This window comes from Panthera leo, chromosome A3 (assembly GCF_018350215.1).
Source record: "Panthera leo isolate Ple1 chromosome A3, P.leo_Ple1_pat1.1, whole genome shotgun sequence".
Lineage (NCBI taxonomy): Eukaryota > Metazoa > Chordata > Mammalia > Carnivora > Felidae > Panthera > Panthera leo.
This window is the reverse complement of record NC_056681.1, coordinates 118,700,253-118,718,519: the sequence shown is the minus strand read 5'-3', so window position 1 is coordinate 118,718,519 and position 18,267 is coordinate 118,700,253. Positions and strand designations below refer to the sequence as shown.

The window sequence follows — 18,267 nt, the reverse complement described above, 5'->3', positions numbered from 1 at the left end:
ACTGGTGTCCGCCATGCAACGACCCACGCCGAGGGCCAGATCCATCTTCCCCTTGCTGACTGCTCACCCGCAGCAGAGGCAGCTTCCCACATCGCTGAGCTTTTTCTGAAACCAACCACTTCTTAATTCTTTGGCTGAATGTCTAAATACGGATTTTTGCCAATTCTGAGCCCTGCTAACTGATGAAGTTGTCAGAAAAAGATCTAATGATGCTTGAAAATGCAGGGAGTGAGCCAGCTGCCAAATTGCCCTCCCAGCTCTGACTCTGCATCAGAGTCGGGACCCTCCCCCCGGGGAGGAGGAGGGAGTCGGCCGTGGAGCTGCTGGCGGAGGCTGCTGCCCTTCATCAGCTGTGTGACTGTGGACAGTTTGCTTAACCCCTTTGCTCCTCTGCTTCCCAGCTGGAGGGGAGGATAATAACTTCCTCCTCGCCGGGAACTTTAAGGATTAAATGAGATGATGTGTCCGTGACATCCCAACACAGTGCCTGGCACAGCACAGATTTCAGGGTAGGCCGGGAGGATGGGACAGACGGGGTGGCCGGCTGGCCTGCACGCTGCTGAATGGACCCCCGTGGCCCTGGGTCTCCCGCCCCTCTGGGGAGGCGCTGGGTCTCTGATCAGCACCCGGTATTTATCTTGGGAGGGGGTGCTTGTGAACTAGCTTACTTCTCTCCTAGGAGTTGAAAGGCTCAGAGCGACCTCTTGCCCTGTGAGGTGGGGCCTCCGGGTGGGAGCCTGGGAGGCTGGGCTGGGGTGTCCGCGGGGCAGGGCTGCCCCTGGGTTGTCTCTTCTTTCTCAGTGGAATATTTGTTCCACTGGGGAGTCTGGGCACTGGGGGGGGCGGGGGGGGGCGTGGCTTGGGGACTTGGGAATCAGACAATTCCCAGGCTTGCCACAGGAGCCCCGGGAGGCTGGGCTCTGGGAGGGGCCCTGACGAAATGACCTGGACCTAAAGGCAGTCCTCCCCAACATACAAGACCCACATGTGTGATCTGTCGCCAAGGGAGGGCTCGGGAGGGCATCTCGGCTAGAGATGGGAAAAGCCATTCCTCCCTCAATCACCACCTGTCCAGGCCACCAGCTCCTGCCCGTCCTCCTTCCTCCTTCGGCCGCACCCGTGCATGTGCCACCGGCTCGGTGACCTTGATGTCATCTGCCCCCAGAAGATGGAGGAGAAAGAAGTATTTTTGCAATTGTGTGTGGACCTGGGGAGAGCGTTTCACCTCTCGTGGACTCAGTGTCCTCATCCGTAGAATGGGGATGTACCACCGTGCTTCACCCTCCTGCTGTGAGAAGCAAATGAGGCAGGGCACGCCAAGGGGCTTGTTGTTGTGTGCTTTGCATGAAACACACAACTAGTGGCGGGGGACACGTGGGGCTGGACAGTAGAATTGCTACAACCGTCCAATCTGCTTCTATTGTCAGCAAGCCAGGGAGGATATCCAAGGGGGCGGAGGGCCCAGGGCAGTGGCCTAAATACGGCATGAGGATTACCACTGGGTCCAGCTGTCCCGGCCTGGGCCGTGGGTGATCAGACAGCCCCTCCGGCCTGCAGGCTTCCCTCCGCGCTCCGGTCTCTGTCCTCTGGCTGAATAGAGATGCTGAGAGGACTGCCCTAAGCTCATGGGAGCCAAGAGGTGAATGTTAGCAGCGGGCAGGCCAGCCCCCCGTCAGGGATCTAACCTCAACAGGAGCTTCCTCAGGAGGCGGTGGGAGTTCAGAAGTGAGGCGTGGAAACGGTCTAGTCTGAAGCAGGAGGCCTGGGTTCCAACCTTGACTCGGCCTCTGACAGGCCCCGCGACTTTGTATGGGTCACGCGCTGCCTGTGGGCCTCCGTTTCTTCAGCTGCAAATGCCTGTCCACCCTCGGGAGGTGCAGCGAGGTGGTAGCCATTGAAAGGCTCTGACAAGGTAGATCAAAAAGTGCACCAGGAAGACTCCCGAAGTCCCGGTACAGCCTTCCCACCGGCCCGATCTCTTCTCAGTTGGACAGGCAGGTTCCAGTCTCTCCAGCTGTGCCATCCACCTGCCAGGGAAAAGGGCCTCTGGGACCCCTTCCAGCCCAGGCTCGGAAAGATGAAGCGGGATGGTCATTTATAGTAGCAGAGTTTTCAGTGGACGGAGTTTTCAGCCGACTCCCCTTGACCCTCTGCTTCCCCAGCTGTCAATTCGGATAATGACTCAGCGGCCAAGGCTGCTGGGAAAGTTGACGTGCAGGTGTCTCTGTGCCGAGCCACAGCCCTGGACCAGCCACAGGACAGCTCTAGGGGGGTCCTTCCAGAACCCTCAGGGAGGGGTGCTGTGCCTAGACGTGCCTGGCTGCCCCAGAAGCCACTCGGCATCCTAAGAAGTGGGGAGGAGACGCTCACAGAGATGACCAAGCGTCTTGGGCAGGGTCTCTCCAGGCACGTTACACACCCCCCCCCCCCCGCCCCCGAGGGGGCCTGGGTGTGCCTGTCTGGGCTCCAGCATTTGGCACTGGGGTCAAGAGCTCGGCAAAGCCCCCACAGTTTGTGATTCTTCTATTTGTTCTTTACCCAGAATTCCATGAGAAAGGAAGCCCCCGAGACCTCACTCAACGCGCCGTGCATGGGAAACGCACGATAACTATTATAGGGTAAATGGATGGAACCCGATGTGAGAAGCCCGTTCATCAGACTGAGTCCACAAATGTGTCTTATCCGTGGGAATTTCTGCCTGGTAAGGAAATCAGCTGGACAAGGAGTGTCATTTCCCAGGGGTCCTCAGGGAGGGAGGGGCTCCCGGAGAAGCCTGGCTACGCTGGAGGGTGATGTGGGGACAGGAGGAGGGAATGAGCAGCACAGGAGCTCTGAGGACGCGAGCAGAGTGGAGCATTCAAGAGGCTGGGAGTGGGGAGCGGGAACATTCTGGGGGCAGCTGCTGCGTGTGGCATATTCTGAGACAGCAACAGTGAGGAGAGGCTGTCTTTGTAAAGCTTTCCTGAACGTCAGGAACGCAGGTGTTATTCCTGGGTAAAGATGACGGGCTGAACGCCTGCATCTATTTTCACTCTCTCTGACACCCACGAAAACTACTAGGAAAGGGAGTTTTTAGAGGCATCACCCACAGAAACAGAGAGAACACGAGAGAAGAGCAGCGCCTTGACACACACAGGAAGCAGGTGGGAACAGGATCGGTAACTGACCCGGCAGACAAGAGACAGCCCAACCCTGAGCCCACAGCGGGAACAGCTAGCAGCCTGCTCTGCATCCCAGGACCCTTGGAAGGCTCTGGAGCCGGAAGCACCTGGCCGCACTGGAAATTCATAGAGGTCGGGAAAGAAGGATCGATTGAAGATGTTGAAAGCACTGGAGTTCTAGAACCCTCCACTCGATGCCGGGTGGCTGGCCCTCCCAGCCCCTGCACAACACCGGGAAAGGTGTTCTCGGGAGAGACTTAATAGAGGCTTTCTGCACCGGCGATGTCAGCCACATTGAGACCCGGGGATCAAATAAATATACGTGTGCTGAAGTCTGAGACCCCGGTAGCCCTCTCTGCAGAACTTTACCCCCATCCTCTCTAGGGAGACCTCAAGAAATAGCCCCCCTCGGCTCACCCTCCAGGAAAGCTCCCCGTCGAAAGCCCACGCAGGGACTCCAGCTTTGACCCCCTCTCTTCATTAAGAGCAGACGATTTCCAGATAGCCAAGGAAGGCCTCTGACACAAAGCTGGAGACCCAAACAAGCCGGGGGAGAAAGCACCGTGGAGAAAAGATGGGATAAGACGTTGCGTCAACATCCTAGACCTGAACGAGTTTCCAGACCGAGCGGGTCCTCTGTGTTTCCTGTACACGGACAGAAAGGCCCACGCCAACTCACGTCACTGGGAATTTCAGAATACTGGGGCCGAAGAGAAGAGCCGACAAAGTTTCCAGAAAGAAAAACTCAAGTTACCAATAAATAAATAAATAAATAAAATCGGGAAACGGAAAGGCTTTGGACTTCTCAGTAACAACAGCGAAAGCTAAAATGCACCCCAGTGCTGCTTTTCTAATTCCAAGGAAAACTGACAACCAGCCTATAGTTCAATTCCGTGTAAACGCTCCATCAAGTGTGAGGGGAGAATAAAGACATTATCACCTGGGTCAGGTGTAGGTATGGTGGCAAGACGTTTACCTCCGTGAACCTTTTAGGAGGAAGCTACTAGGGGATGTGCGTCAACAAAACAAGGGAGTACATGGAGAGAAATTTAGCCAAGAAAATGGACCATACAGGGGCGCCTGGGTGGCTCAGTTGGTTGAGCAGCTGACTTCACGCTCATGGTTCGTGAGTTCGAGTCCCGCATCGCGCTCTCTGCTGTCAGCACAGAGTCTGCGTCAGATCCTCTGTCCCCATCTCTCTCTCTGCCCCTCCCCGGCTCATTCCCTCTCTCAAAATAAATAAATAAGTTAAAAAAAAGAAAATGGAATGTATAGAAAGCATCTCACTTCTGAAAGCCTTAGGGGAGACTTTCAGGTAATTGGCAGAGGTTTAGTGTGAACTTAATGATAAGTACGTAGGAGCATAATCAAAAGCAATGATTACATCCAGGAAAGACAAAAACAAAAAACGTGCAGAAAGGGAGAAGTAACCATAGCCGATTTCCTGGCTCAGCTCTGAGTAGCATATGGAGTCATAACAACGTATACACTGAATACTGATCCAATGGAAACATTTATATACCTACACTGGGAGGGTGGGGGATAGGAGCGAGGTGGGGGATGGACATGGGGGAGGGAAGAGCTAAGCCTCTTCTCTAGGAGGTCAAAGGCCGAGGTATGAAGAGGGGGCCATACAAGAGCCCTCTCCAGGGATATGGAGGCAAGAGCCAAGAATCAGCTGAGAGCTGCAAATGTTTGCTTCCAGAAAAGGGAAATGCGGGTAACCCTTGTAGGGCAACTTGACTCTTGGCGTGCATAAACAATTTTGATTTGAAAACTTACAAAAAAAACCCTTTTAAATAAAAAAATACACTCCCATTCCTGCCCCCCTCCTACCCTGGTAGTTTCTCCAAAGTCTGAATAAGTATGAGGACTCTTCGTTTGCTGAAAGCCTTGGGAGTGGGTTCTTTGCAAAGTATTTGAAGTGGATAGGCCCAGCCTGTAAGTGGGCATCAGAAAGGTTCAGAGAAACTGGGGGCAGAGAGAAACTGACACGGAGCTGGAACCTTAGGAGCCACACCCACAGGGCCTCCTGCTACCTCGGGCAGGTTTCCTAACCTCTCTGTGCTTACAGTGCAGAGTTGATGCTGGAGGCAAATGCAGAAGAGGCCAGGCTGTGCACACCCCACCTGCCGTCAGGAACCCGGGAGGGGGAGGCGGGAAGAGGCCCGAGAGCAGTGTGGTGGCCCCTTCAGTGTGCGAGCCTCCACCCTACTGGCTCTAAGACCCCGGGATCTCCCACAGGTCCTTCCACCCGCCATTCTGGGCCCGGAAACCAGAAACCTGGGTCACACTGTGCCACTACTCATCCAAGTTTACAGAAAGCAAGATGGTTATTTACAAGAACAGAAACATTGAACTAATTCGCTTTCAAATACACCAAAGAAAGCCGCAAAGAGAAAACAGAAACTTCTGAGTGGAAAAGGGCCACTGTGTCCCCGTCCTCAGGGCCCCCCCCCCCACTCCCCGCCCCGCGGCCCTCGGCTGCCCAGGCAACTCTCTCGTCTTGTTCATCTGTTGACGGGCAGACCCTTCCCAATATTAACCAACCCACTTTTTCCACCAGTGAATCCAAGTTAAGAAAACAGAACTTTCTTCCCAGACCACTCAAGCCCCTGAGCCAAGTTATAGCTGTACCCGGAGCTCCCTGGAGCCCAATTCTCACAGCCTTTTCCAGAGATGTGTTCTGGGCAGTGTGAGTCAGACTGCTCCCATCCTTGGGCCCTGAGGACCCAGGGACACTCGGGCCCTCACCCCCCAGCAAGCCTCTCCTTGCTCATTTCGGGAAACGAGCCTCCCTCTGCGACCAAGATTGGAAAGACCTGGAGGGCAATTTAGTCCTCGATCCCCAAAAGCTAGTCTGAGGACCAGTGATGACCGGTGACAAAGTGCTTAATGACCAGGAGCAAAAGTAGAAACAGAAGCACAAAAAAGAGATGTGTACGGGAAGAACTGTTCTTGCATCTGGGATTAGATCCTTCTTATATTTTTGATCTAGAATGAACACGTTTAAAAAATGAAATGATGGTGATTGTGGATCCCATCGTTTGTAAATGTCCTTACTTGGCAAAATTGGAAAGTTGGCGTCTCTAATAGTTCTTTCTCAAAAAGAGAAAAAAAAAATTTTGGGGGGTGGGGTGGTGGGGGGGAGTTTTATCGGACACTGAACATCCAAAGTCTGGGACATACTATGGAGGTGGACACAGAAGACAGCAAGAACGAGTGCCAGGGCCAGAGCCACAGGCTCGGGAGGTGAGGAGGGAATACCCCGGCCACATGCTTGTCTGGCCCCGCTTCACACCCTTCGGTGACAGGGAACTCGTGCCCTCTGCATGCAACTCTACTGATTAGAAAGCGCCTCCTCATACTGTCAGGAAACCTGTATCCTTAGACCCAGGTCTATGCCTGGGAGCACCTAGAGCCAGGCCTCTCACCTGCTTTGGAAAACGGGCTCTCCACGCGGCACCCCTCCCGCCCAGTCTCCTTTGCTTGGGGTCTATTTGCTTCCTCACACCCTGAATCATTCCCCTTGGGAAGTGACTGGCCTCAGATCACTTAACCAGCAAGCGAGTTCTAACCCAGCGGCAGTGGTCGGGTGTCCCAAATGTGTGAGATCGTTCTGGCTGTTCAGAACCAGCTGGAAAAGGAACAAAGAAACCAACGTGGAGTGGGGGGGGGGGGGGGGGCGGGCAGGGAACGATGCAAAAAAGTCCAGGGGATCCCAATAAACACTTCACATAGCTGCTTAGAAAAAAATCTGAAAGGATATAAGGCAAAAGAGTCATGACCGTCATCCCTTGAGGTGAGCTACCCTGACAGTTTGTATTGCATTTTGACTTTTCTCTTTTCTGGGATTTTATTTTTTTTAACGTTTTATTTATTTTTGAGACAGAGAGAGACAGAGCATGACCGGGGGAGGGGCAGAGAGAGAGGGAAACACAGAATCGGAAACAGGCTCCGGGCTCTGAGCCATCAGCCCAGAGCCCGACACGGGGCTCGAACTCACGGACCGTGAGATCGTGACCTGAGCTGAAGTCGGAGGCTTAACCGATTGAGCCACCCAGGTGCCCCTGTTTTCCGGTTTTTCTACAACAATCTGGTTTGTATTTGTACAATGGAGTAAAGCGATGGCCATTCAGAGGGAAGAGATAAGTAAAATTAAAGAAGTTTGATCCCAAGATCCCATCTCAGTTCCCAGCCACTGTCCAGTAAAGTGCCTGGGGGTCTGGCGCTCCAGAGCGGCCTGGGCTGGTGCTCCCTGTAGGCAGCGGCTGCCTGCACACACCCCCACAGCCCTCCCACCACCGTGGGACGCAGACCCCAGGCCACCCTTCTGCCCCTCCTCTGTTCTCAAGCCTTGCAGTCTCTCACCCTTCACCTGGCTCCCTGCCCCGGAGACGGAAGAGAGCAGCGGACAGGGGGAAAAAATGGAGGGTGCGGAGGACTGTGGCTCGTCCCTGCACTTGTTACACAGCAGAGGGCACACACATTGTTTTCCAGACAGGGATTCATGCTTAGAGGGAGACGGCACAGGTGGAGTGATGGAGCCGGGCCCTGACCCGGCCCTCTGATGCCAGTGCAGCGTGCGTTCCTCTGGGGCTCAGGGCAGAGCCCCCAGGCCCGCCTAGGGTGCTCTGGGGCCATGTGGAGTGCCAGCCCACGCGTCACCCCTCACTCTCCAAGCCGGCCCTCCATGGCTGGTCTTTGCCAGGCGCTCCCCCGTGCCCCCAGGGCGCCTTGCAGACCCAGCGCTCAGTCAGCACTGAGCCAAGCCCTGATCAGAGGGGGGGGGCCCCCGGTTGGAAGTGGGGTCAGAGCCAGCCAGGCTCTGCGGTCACGTAGCCCGAGCAAGGTGTTCCCCTCTTAGGGTTTCAGTTTTCTGAGGGGTAAAGCCAGGGCAGAGAGAATTTGGCAGTGATTCCCTGGTGGTGCCTGATTTTAAGGCTTCACCTTCTGATATTCTGAGACTGCCCGAGTGACACTGTCCCCCATCTGGGGAGCGGAGGGCACAAGTTTCCCATTCGGTCCCAGGGCCCGAGTGGATAGCCTCCTTCTGAGACACACCCCAGCCAGCGCATGTCTGGGTGTCTGAGCACACGCGTGTGCGTGCATGGGTGCGTGGGGGGCGGTGGGGACATGGAAGTGTGTGTGTGTCGGGGGTGAGGGGGTGGGGGTGTGTGTGCGAGCAGGGGGTACCAGAAGGACAGGCTCCCGTCTGCCTGGGCCAGACACACCCTCCAATTATTACACCTTTTTGAGGATTGTGCTCCTTTCCTCTCCAAGACCCCGGCCCCAGCTCCCCCATCCTACTCCCCCCCTCACCCCCCTTCTCACTCCTTTGTTTTCTGTTCCTGCCTCCATGTCAAGCCCCAGCTCTGTGCTCTTTCTTGTTCTCTGCCCAAAACAAGCTCCCTCGCTTCGGAGATGCTGCAGAGCCCTAGTTGAATGTGTGTCCCCTCCACCTGTGCAATCTCCTCCTTAGGACCCTACCCGAGTCCCCAGCCCTCTTCCAAGAGGCGCCCACGGCTCTCAGAGTCTGTCTTGTTCCAGACAGAAGAGAAGACGGGCTCTCGTCGCACAATGACAAATTCAAACCATTATTCTGCCGAGATCCGAATGAAAAATCGGGAAGACTGACACCGCCATGATTTGTTAACCCGACACTGCCTCGCTACGCACTGCACAAATTTTAATTAAAAATCTTAGAAGTGATTGGGGAGCCCTTTTATTGTGACTCTCTGGCCTCTTCCAGGTGCTTTGCGGGGAAGGGCAGAGCCTTGTCACAGCAGGAACAAAAAACTCAAGGATGGTCCTTAAAAGATTGGTGGTGGTGGGCGGCCCGGGGGGATGCGGTGAGCCTTCGGGAGCATGTGCAAACAACCCCCAGCCACCCCCACCACTCCACCCATTTCACAGGTGGGGAGACTGAGGCACAGGGAGTGGTTTGTACAAGGACTCTGCTATAACAAGCACAAGATGTGTGTGTGTGTGTGTGTGTGTGTGTGTGTGTGTGTGTGTACTGGGTATATGAGTTATGAGATTTGGCCCAGGAAACTGGGAAATCTAGGAGAAGATATGAACATCTGGCCCACCTCTCTTATCTATCAGGCTCTCACTCAGGGAGGATCAGCTAAATTCAGGGGGAGAGGATAAAGGGACCAAGAACAGAAATGCACGTGTCCTTCTTTCCTGTAGTCACACCTGGAGATAGACGGAGGCAGGTTGGGATGACAGTCCCCGGGCTCCAAGTCTTGCTCCTGGCTTCTCAGGGAAGAAACTGAGAAGGTTCTCAGTCGTTCTAGAAAAGCCCTAGTCCAGTGAGGCAGCCTGAGCAGAAGAGAAGGGCTGAGGAGGGGGCTGGGAGAATGACCTGGGGTGGCACCCTGGTCTCCCCTAGGCCCGAATGATTCTGCAGGGGATCCTCAACCTTCCTGCTTATCTCGTTTGGGGCATAAAAGAGAGGAGAGAGAGCTGGCTGGTGCAGGGTCCTCTGGTGGGGGAGGGGGCGTCAGGTAAATGGCCGGCAGGAAGCCGGAGGGGGGTGCGGTGCGGTGTTTAAGCTGAGGCTCAAAAGGGAATCACAAGCAGGCTCTGGAAGATCAGTCAGCAGAGCCAGAGGGACCTCAGCTAGGCCTGCCACCTTCACCGATAGGACCTGGAACAAGTGGCATTGCCCCAGTGCACCTCTGCCCCTCACCGAGAAATGGTGACTGTTGCCATGCCTGTCCTGCCTATGAGACTGATACAAGGATAGAGTGAGGCCAGATTCATATGAAAAGTGCTTGGGGGGGCGGGGGGTGCCTGGGTGGCTCAGTCGGTTAAGTGTCTGACTTCGGCTCTGGTCACGATCTCACCGTTTGTGAGTTCGAGCCCCGCGTCGGGCTCTGTGCTGACAGCTCAGAGCCTGGAGCCTGCTTTGGATTCTGTGCCTCCCTCTCTCTCTCTGCCCCTCCCCTGCTCGTGCTCTGTCTCTCCCTCTCTCTCTCGAAATAAATAAACATTAAAAAAAATTTTTTAAAGAAAAGTGCTGGGGAAGCATGCCCTGCTGGGCCCGTGCCTGGAGGTCCAAGAGCCCCTCTGGAGATGTTACCACCAGACGGCCCACGGCCAGAGTGCCCTCCCCTCCCCCAGTGTCCTCCACCCCTCCATGGCCCCCAGTGGCACACCTCCCCCTGCCCCCATCCAGCACTCACCCTCAGGGCCGGCAGGGAGCTGACCTGGTTTGTGGTCAGTGTCGCCTCCTTGTAGTGCTTCCCAGGGGGACAGAGCTTCAGGAAGGTGTCATGGATGCTAAGAAGAGAGGCATGATGAACTGCAGGACTCATGGACTGCGGACAGTGTGCCTCTGTCCCCCCGGGATCTCTGGAGGAAGGGGACTTACAATTGAGTGACATAGCAAAGGCAGTTAGACCTTTCATTGCACCCTTCTAGAAACATCCCGGAGGAGTCCAGGGTGCCCAGCACACAGTAGGGGGTACAAAGATGAGCCGGGCATGAGGAAAGGTGTGTGAGTGTGCTCTATAGCATGGAACATACGCCACAGGTGTTCGTTATAGAATGTCAGAGCCGGAGGGGACATCTGTGGTCACACCGTCCAGTCCCTCACTTGCAGATGGAGAAGCCCGCAGGGCCTGGGGAAGCCAGCGCGCAACCCCAAGCCATCTGCCCAGCTCGGCCCTTGGCCCTGAGAAGGTGGGTGTGGCTGAGTCAGTGTCTCTGTCGCAGGCCCATACTGTGCTGGAGGCTTTGCTTGTGAGGGGCAGGCAGAGGGCGAAGGGGCTGTGTGACCTTCGAGTGGGGGGGAGGGCAGGAGCCCCAGGCCAAGAGAGCACAAGCCCTCATCCTCCCGCCCTCCTACCCCATCCTGGTCACAGGTCTTGGGTCTGTTAGGACGGGTGACCCAGAAAGTGGAGAGGAAATGTGGTGGCCTGGGACACAGGAGGCCCACACTCCAGTTCCCGCCCTGCCACTCCAGTGCCGTGACCTCGCCTTACTCTTGAGCCTTAGTTTCACCATCGGGAAAATGGGCAATAATGATATTTCTCTTGGGAGGCCAGGAGGCGGGGGTGGGTGTTGACATGATGGAGAGTGCAGGGCCTTCGTGTGACTGTGTGTGTGTGTGTGAGAGTGTGTGTGAGTGTGTGAGGGGTGGGGGGTTAACACACGCTGGTGAAAAACGGTCTCTAGAGCCAGACAGACCTGAGTTCAAGTCCTGACTCTGCCCTCTGGTAGCTCTGAGACGTTGAACAGACGTTGAACAGTTCTGACACCACCTGAGCCCCAGTCTCCTCAATGTCACGGTGGGGCCAATTTCCCCTCACAAATATGTGAGGAGTAAACGGGAGGAGGTGTATAAAGGTCAGCTTGGCGTTGCGTAGGCCCTCAGGAGATCCCTAGCTTCTCCACACCCCTGTCTGTGCTCCTGTCCTGCAGCTCAGACACGCTGTGCCCTGCCTCCCAGAGCTCGGCCCCAGACCATGATGGTGGGTGCCCTCTAACCTGACCTGGGTCCCTGGGCCTGCCCTTTCTTCTTCCCCTAGGATCCTTCCTGCTCCAAAATTACCCTCTCTCCTCTGGTCCTTTCCTTCTCTTCTGCCCACCATCCAGCTTCTCATCTCGGCCAAGCGCTAGGAGGCAAGCATGTGGCCAAGTTAATCCCTACTCGGGAAAGTGACTAACAGCCCCTCACTGTCACCTGCGGGGTGTGTGGTTTGGTGACCCAAATGAACCTCTGATTGGTGGGATTTAGGGACATGTGACTAAGTGAAGCCTTCAGAGGGTGATTTTACAAGTGAGGATTTGCAGGTAGAGAAGAGGCCCTCCCAGGGCCCTGATTATGGTAAATGGAGGCCCAACACCAGGAGAACTGACAGCCAGGATCTGCTCCCCATCCGGCCTCTCATGTTTTCACAGCTCACCGACTGGGAAAATGTCCTTTAGATCCCGGTCGTGGGAGAGTAGAAAGAACATCAGCTGTGTCTGTGCTCTTACTGTTTTCCCACTGGCTGCCCAGGCGCGGCTCTGATCTCTATGGTGCCTCCCACCGCCCTTGCCCTCTGGCTTCCAGATGCTTCCAGATGGCTTTGGCCCAAGGGAGGCACCATAGGGAGACTGGAGGTAGTGAGAGAGCCTGGTGGGGTGTGTCCCCCTCCCCCTTCCAGCCTTGGCCGGCTCTGGTAGCATCTGTGTCTGTGTGATCCCTCCAACGTTCACTCAGCTCTGGCGCTTGACTGGGCCGTGGGCCTCGGGGGCAGTAATCGCTAGTCCCTGGCTGTTTCCTTCAGCCTCTGAGAGCAGACCCTTCACTACAAAGTCCCTTCAAAGACCCCAACTGAACGTATGATCTGTTTCCCCGCTTCCTGCTGGAAGGCTGCCAGATCAGTCAGGGGGACCCATTTGGACCCTGATCCCTCTCCCACTAGCTGTGTGATCTGAAGCAAGTTGTTCGACCTCTCTGAGCAGAGAGACCTAGGCTTCAATCCTGACTCTGCCGGATGGGGAGCTAATCCCCATCACTGGCCTTGTGCTGACTCATGTCAAGGGCCTGAAAACAGGAGCCAGACCGGTGCATGGCTATTCGTGAAGAACAGGCTCCATCAGCCTCGTAAGGGGCCCTGAACTTGTCACCAGACACTTCTCTGAAAGTTCGGGAGGGAGCCGAAAAGCGGGGTACGGAAAAGGTGAGGGGAAACATTCTCCAGGAAAGCACGCGGGACACTAAAAGGCATCGAGGAGAAAAGGAAGGCCATCATCCCCGGAGGACCCAGTGGCCCACGAGGGGAAGGGACGGGGGGAGGGGGCGGCAGGAGCTGTCACTGTCACTGTTAGAACTCCGGCCTGAGGTGAGAACAAGCAGACTGACTTTCAGTAAGTTGTACTAATTTTTTAAAATTCTCTGAGGTCCCAGGGCGCCTGGGTGGCTCAGTGAGTGAAGCCTCCGACTTCAGCTCAGGTCATGATCTCACAGTTAGCGAGTTCCAGACCCGCGTCAGGCTCTGCACTGACAGCTCAGAGCCTGGGGCCTGGAGCCTGAAGCCTGCTTCAGATTCTATTTCCCTCTCTCTCTCTGCCCCTCCCCCTCTTGTGAGCACTCTCTCTCTCTCTCTCTCTCTCTCAAAAATAAATAAATAAACATTTAAAAAAAAAAAAAGAATTCTCTGAGGTCCTGCGCCATTATGGCGGGCGCCCAGGATGGACTGCTCCCTGGGTCCCCACGGGAGTGGCCCAAACCCCACAACAGGTTCTTCAGGCTGTGCAGCCCCCACCCCCAAGGATCCACCCCTACCCAGGTGTGAGTTCCTCGGCCCCCCCACCCCTTCCCCGAGCTCCCGAGCTTTCTGGCGGGGAGGGCTGCTGTGGGGAGGGCCTTGCCCAGATTTCATGCCATCCCAGGCCTCTGAGTGGGTGGGCTGCCCGCAGATGAATCGTGGCTGCATCTCAGCTGCCACAAAACGTTCTCCTCCTCCAAATATGGATCAGCCGGCTCTAAATGGAACTCTGAATTAATCACTAATGGACTCAAGAGTCAAAGCCATTTGAAAAACTCACACATTCAGCCTGCCAGAAATCAAGGAGCCCATGCTGTGGCTCCCTCCCAGACGAGGGGAGGGGCCGTCGGCGGGCTCAGAGGCCCCAAGACAGGGGAGACCAGCCCTGCAGCTCACACTCTGCGGGACCTTGGACCTGCCACAATCCCTTCTTGTGCCTCAGTTTCCCCTCTGTAAAATGAGAGACTCAACGATCCCTCCCGCCCCCAGCGCCCTCCAGTTCGGGCATCCTACGGCTGCTTCTGTACCTTTCTCTGCACCCTTGCCTCTGAGGCCCTCTGTAGTGGTGTTCAACTGGGTCCCACGTTAGAAACCTGTGGAGACTCTGTGAAAGGACCCGGGCCCACCCCTAGAGGCTCTCATTCAAGGCCAGGGAGGGGGCAGGACCTCTAAGTCCCGCGAGCTCTCGTGTTCCTCTTGTCCAGGCAGGACTGAGAACACAGCTCCGTTGCCAGTCTCCGCATCTACTCTTTTCCTCTGGGCTCAGCTCCCCGGGCCATGGGGTCAATAGTTCTTTGCCCAACAGCACAGCCTGCAGGTATTTTATAAATAGCCCTATCTTTAGCCTGAAAAGGTGGCTTTTATGGTCTGCTCCTTTCAAGCTGTGTGGCTTGGGCAAATCACTTCATTTCTCTGAGCCAGTTTCTTCATTGCAAAAGAAAAAAAAAAAAAAGACAGAGAGAGAGATAATAATAGCATGAAAATAACAGCTATACCACACAGTCAACACTGACCCACGTCCCGGGGGACTGCTCTAACCCCCTGACATGCATTCGATCACTTAATTGTCCTAATAACAACCATGCGGGGTTAGGTTCCAGGACTTGATATCATGCTTTTTGTAAGTGTGGGAACAGGTTGAGCAAAGGCTCAGCAAAGGTAAGAAATGTCACAGAGCTAGAAGGTGGCAGAGCTGAGTCTCGAACGAACGCAGGCCTCTGGCTTCAAGGAAGCAAGCTTGTAACCACTCTGCCTGCTGACCTTCTGGTGCCCCGGGAGGACCAGCGCTAATGGCCAGGATGGGGCCTGGAGGCTAGAAAGTGTTGGGCACTCAGGGGTGCAAAGAGGAAAGAGCGGCCTCATGGCAGGGGCTGGGGGCAAAGCTTCAGGCTCCCAAAGCAGACCTACATGCAGCCCGAGGTCATGACAGGAGAGGTCACTGAGGGTTACAGAGTAATCCAAACTGCTCAGACGGAGGCGGGCCGACCTGGGCTCCAACCGTGGAGGTCAAAAGGAAGCCACGCGTGCCCTCTTCGGCTCAGGCCCCAGAGGCAGAGTCCGCAGCCACAGCTGCAGATAAGAGCCTGCGAGGGCTGGTGCACCGAGCCCAAAGAGACATCTGGAAGGCTTCTCCGGGAGCAATTCAATCAGAAGTCAGGGAGGGCTGACCTGGAACTGAGGCTGAAAGGGACTTTCTCTTTAAAAGACCAACGAGATGAGATAGAAAATCCCCACAGGCTAGAAACTTAGGGTGGACAGACCCCTTCCTGGAAGCCAAGCCCAGGCAGCCTGGCACAGGGAAGAGGCGGGCTCGAGGACCAGAGCCTGTCACATGTGGTCTGCCCTCCCAGTGTGCATCCCCTGCAGATCTGGTGACCAGGCCTCTATGGCCTATGCAAGTCACAGGTAAGAGCGTGGGAACATCCTAGATGAGGCAGAGCCACCCTCTGGAGGTTACTCCTGTCTGGTGGTGTCCTGGATACTTTTTTTCAAATGCACTGATCTATCCAACTGCATTGCCATCCAGGCCGCATTTCTTTGTCACATTAGTAGGAAAATCACAACACGTCTTCAGAGGCCACATAGGAAAACTGTCTAAAAGCGACTGGGGCTTAGTCTAGCCGAACTTGGCCACTTTCTCCGGTGCCGTCGGCTTCCTAAGCCACTGCAAGTGCCACTGGGTGTCCATGTCAAAGCTGCCCCTTCGCTTTCCAGACAAGGCACCGACACTAACACTGATACGGTCAGTCCTCCGGGTCCCCTCCGGCAAGCTGACCTCTGATCGCCGCGTGCACGCTGTGTGTGTCCTTCCAGAGATCTTCCCTTTGTGTGTGTGTATGTGCATGTAGAACCTTATGTTTTACAAAAACGGAAGTACCCTGTATATACCAGTCTAGTTTACCAGAGGAACACAGTTTCCTTACTAGTTTTAATGGAGCGTGTCCTCCAAAAGCTTCCTCAGACAGCATGCATAAGAGGTACTTTTTAAAAATAATTTGCATGTCAAAAAATAGTCACTTCACCTTCACTTTTGATTAATAGGTTAGCTATGACTTAATTCTATATTGGGATTTTTTCCTTATAATTTTGAAGGTCTTGGGGCGCCTGGGTGGCTCAGTTGGTTAAGCATCTGACTCTTGACTTGGGCTCAGGTCACGATCTCACAGTTTGTGAGTTCGAGCCCCACATCGGGCTTTGCACTGACAGCGTGGAGCCTGCTTGGGATTCTCTCCCTCCCCCTCTCTCTGCCCCTCCCCCGCTGGCTCGCTCACTCTCTCTCTCTCTCCTCTCTCTCTCTCTCTCAATAAATAAATAAAAAAGCTTTAAAAAATAATAATAATTCCAAAGGTCTTTAGCTGCTGTCTTCCAACCTTTCCAAGTCCCAAACCATTCTGATTCCTGGTCCTCTGTATGTCTTTTGTCTCCGTTTTTTTCTCTACAGAGGTTTTTAGGCTCTTATTATCTCTGGTGTTCTGAAATGTTATGATGACATGATTTAACGTAGGCTTTAAATTGTTCTCTTCAAATAGCTAGTGTCCCTCAGCTTCCAATTCATACCTAACAAGTGGGGCTCAAAAACGCTGACCCGGAGCTCGTCCCTGCTTATCACTGGGCCTGGCGGCCCTGAGGCTGGAGCCTGTGTGCTCAGCTCTGTCCAGATGGTAAGCACCTCTCTTCTGCTGGGCTGGGGAAGGGGTGCTGAGCGGATGGGAGAGCAAGAGAAGGAGTCACATGGGACTTCCAGTCAACCTTCTGGGCCTGGACGGAGCACTTACACACCAAGCCAGTCACTCTCTCTGCAATCCGATGAGGAGGGCGCCTGCAGCCTCTCCATGCTGCATGACGCTTGTCTTTGGCCAGGAGCCTTCCCTGCTGGACAGCAACCCGCATGACAACAGGGACTGTGGGCTGTTCCCCATTATGCTCCCAGGGTCCTCACAGGGCACATTCCAGGCCCTGAAGAGAGGCTTGGAGAGGGAGCCTGGGCTCAGAGCGATTCAGTAATGCATCCAAGTTTATCCAGCCAGGCTTCCGACCTGTTTCCTAAGTCCTTTCTTCCTTCTCCCCATCACCCCGAGGAGGCCCTGTCCACTTCCGTGATTATGTGAAGAAATCCTGCGTTGGATCCCATAGTGACTTAACGCCTGAGGTTTCACTCAACTCAAGCTGGGCCCTGGGAATCACGGTGTCAGCTCTCCTGACTGGGGTCTGTCTCTGCCCGCCCTGTTCCAGCCTCAGCTCCGGGGCTCCACAGCACTGGGCAGGAACCACACTCAGGGACCAGCACGGGGCTGTACCAGGATGAGACCTCAGCTCAAGGGGAGGAAAGGGGCCCCTCTACTCACCACAGGATTTCATTCCTGGTCAGGAAGGTCAGGGCCTACAACAAACCACAGAGAGATGACCTGCCCACTCCGTCCGGCCCTACCCCGGCCCCCTGCAGAATGGGGATCTTCAGGGACTGGGAAGGAGAAGCCCATTTTCTCATCCCGTAGCTGGTGAAATGGAGGCACCCCAGCCCTCTGCAGGGGACGCCCCCAGTGGTGGCAGAGGAGAAAATGGTGCCCTTCTCTCCTCCCCAGGCTCTGACAGCATGGAGAGAGGATTGAAGCCACAACTAAAACCCTGGGCTCTGGAGCAGGAGACAAATGGGGGAGGGAGCCTCAGAGTACTGGCCAGGGCTCACATGGACGCAGGTGCAATGGTCACCACATCCTTGCCTGGGAAACTCTCCACCTGCTTCGGGAAGTTCCCCGCTCTTCCCAGAATCTCCTGGCCGATCTACCCACCTGGTATTCTTCCAGGTCCTCCCAGTGCATCTGGTGCCTCAAACATTGCCCCATGCCAACCCCCCCTTCTCTGTGCTGCAGTAGGACCACAGCCCCAAGGGCCCAGCAGGTAATGTGACCAGGTGATCCGGTTGCCATGGTGACCTACATTCCACCTTCTGCCCATTCTACTCGATTGAGCCTCTGAGTGGGCAAAGAAACAGATTCTTTGGGTTCCCAAGACTAATAGGCTTCACCTGCCTTACACCCAAACGACAACCAGAAGGCAACCCACTGGCGGGGTTGAGAGTCATCCCGTTGGCTCAGGAGTCACACCGGCTGGGTTCAAACCCCAGCTCTGCTACATGCTGACAAGACATGTGACCTTGGGCTAGGTACTCAGCCTCTCTGGATCTTACTTTCCTCAACAGTAAAATGAAGGTGATAATTGTGGGATTCTTGTGAGGATTATTTGAGTTAATACAGGTAACAATGTTGGCACATTATAGGTGCTCAATAATCTTAGCTATTAGAACCACATCCCAAGTACGGTGCCAAGTGTGGGGACAT

At 55.1% G+C, this 18,267-nt stretch overlaps 1 protein-coding gene across 3 annotated transcripts in view; it reads right to left on the bottom strand.

The window, feature by feature from the left end:
• CIB4 (calcium and integrin binding family member 4) overlaps positions 1-17,841 on the bottom strand; it is a 50,148-nt gene extending 32,307 nt beyond the window's left edge. Inside the window, exons 1-4 of one of the 3 annotated variants that reach the window (XM_042933474.1) lie at positions 17,719-17,806; positions 17,275-17,309; positions 11,725-11,788; positions 10,355-10,451 (exon numbers count right to left, since the gene is read on the bottom strand). In XM_042933474.1, coding sequence (XP_042789408.1) covers positions 10,355-10,451; positions 11,725-11,788; positions 17,275-17,287 — 174 coding nt within the window. In that variant the 5' untranslated portion in view covers positions 17,288-17,309; positions 17,719-17,806. Of the gene's footprint in view, positions 1-10,354; positions 10,452-11,724; positions 11,789-17,274; positions 17,310-17,718 lie in introns of all 3 variants that reach the window. The other 2 variants (XM_042933473.1, XM_042933475.1) reach the window with 2 other exon arrangements.
• Positions 17,842-18,267: the final 426 nt, after the last annotated feature.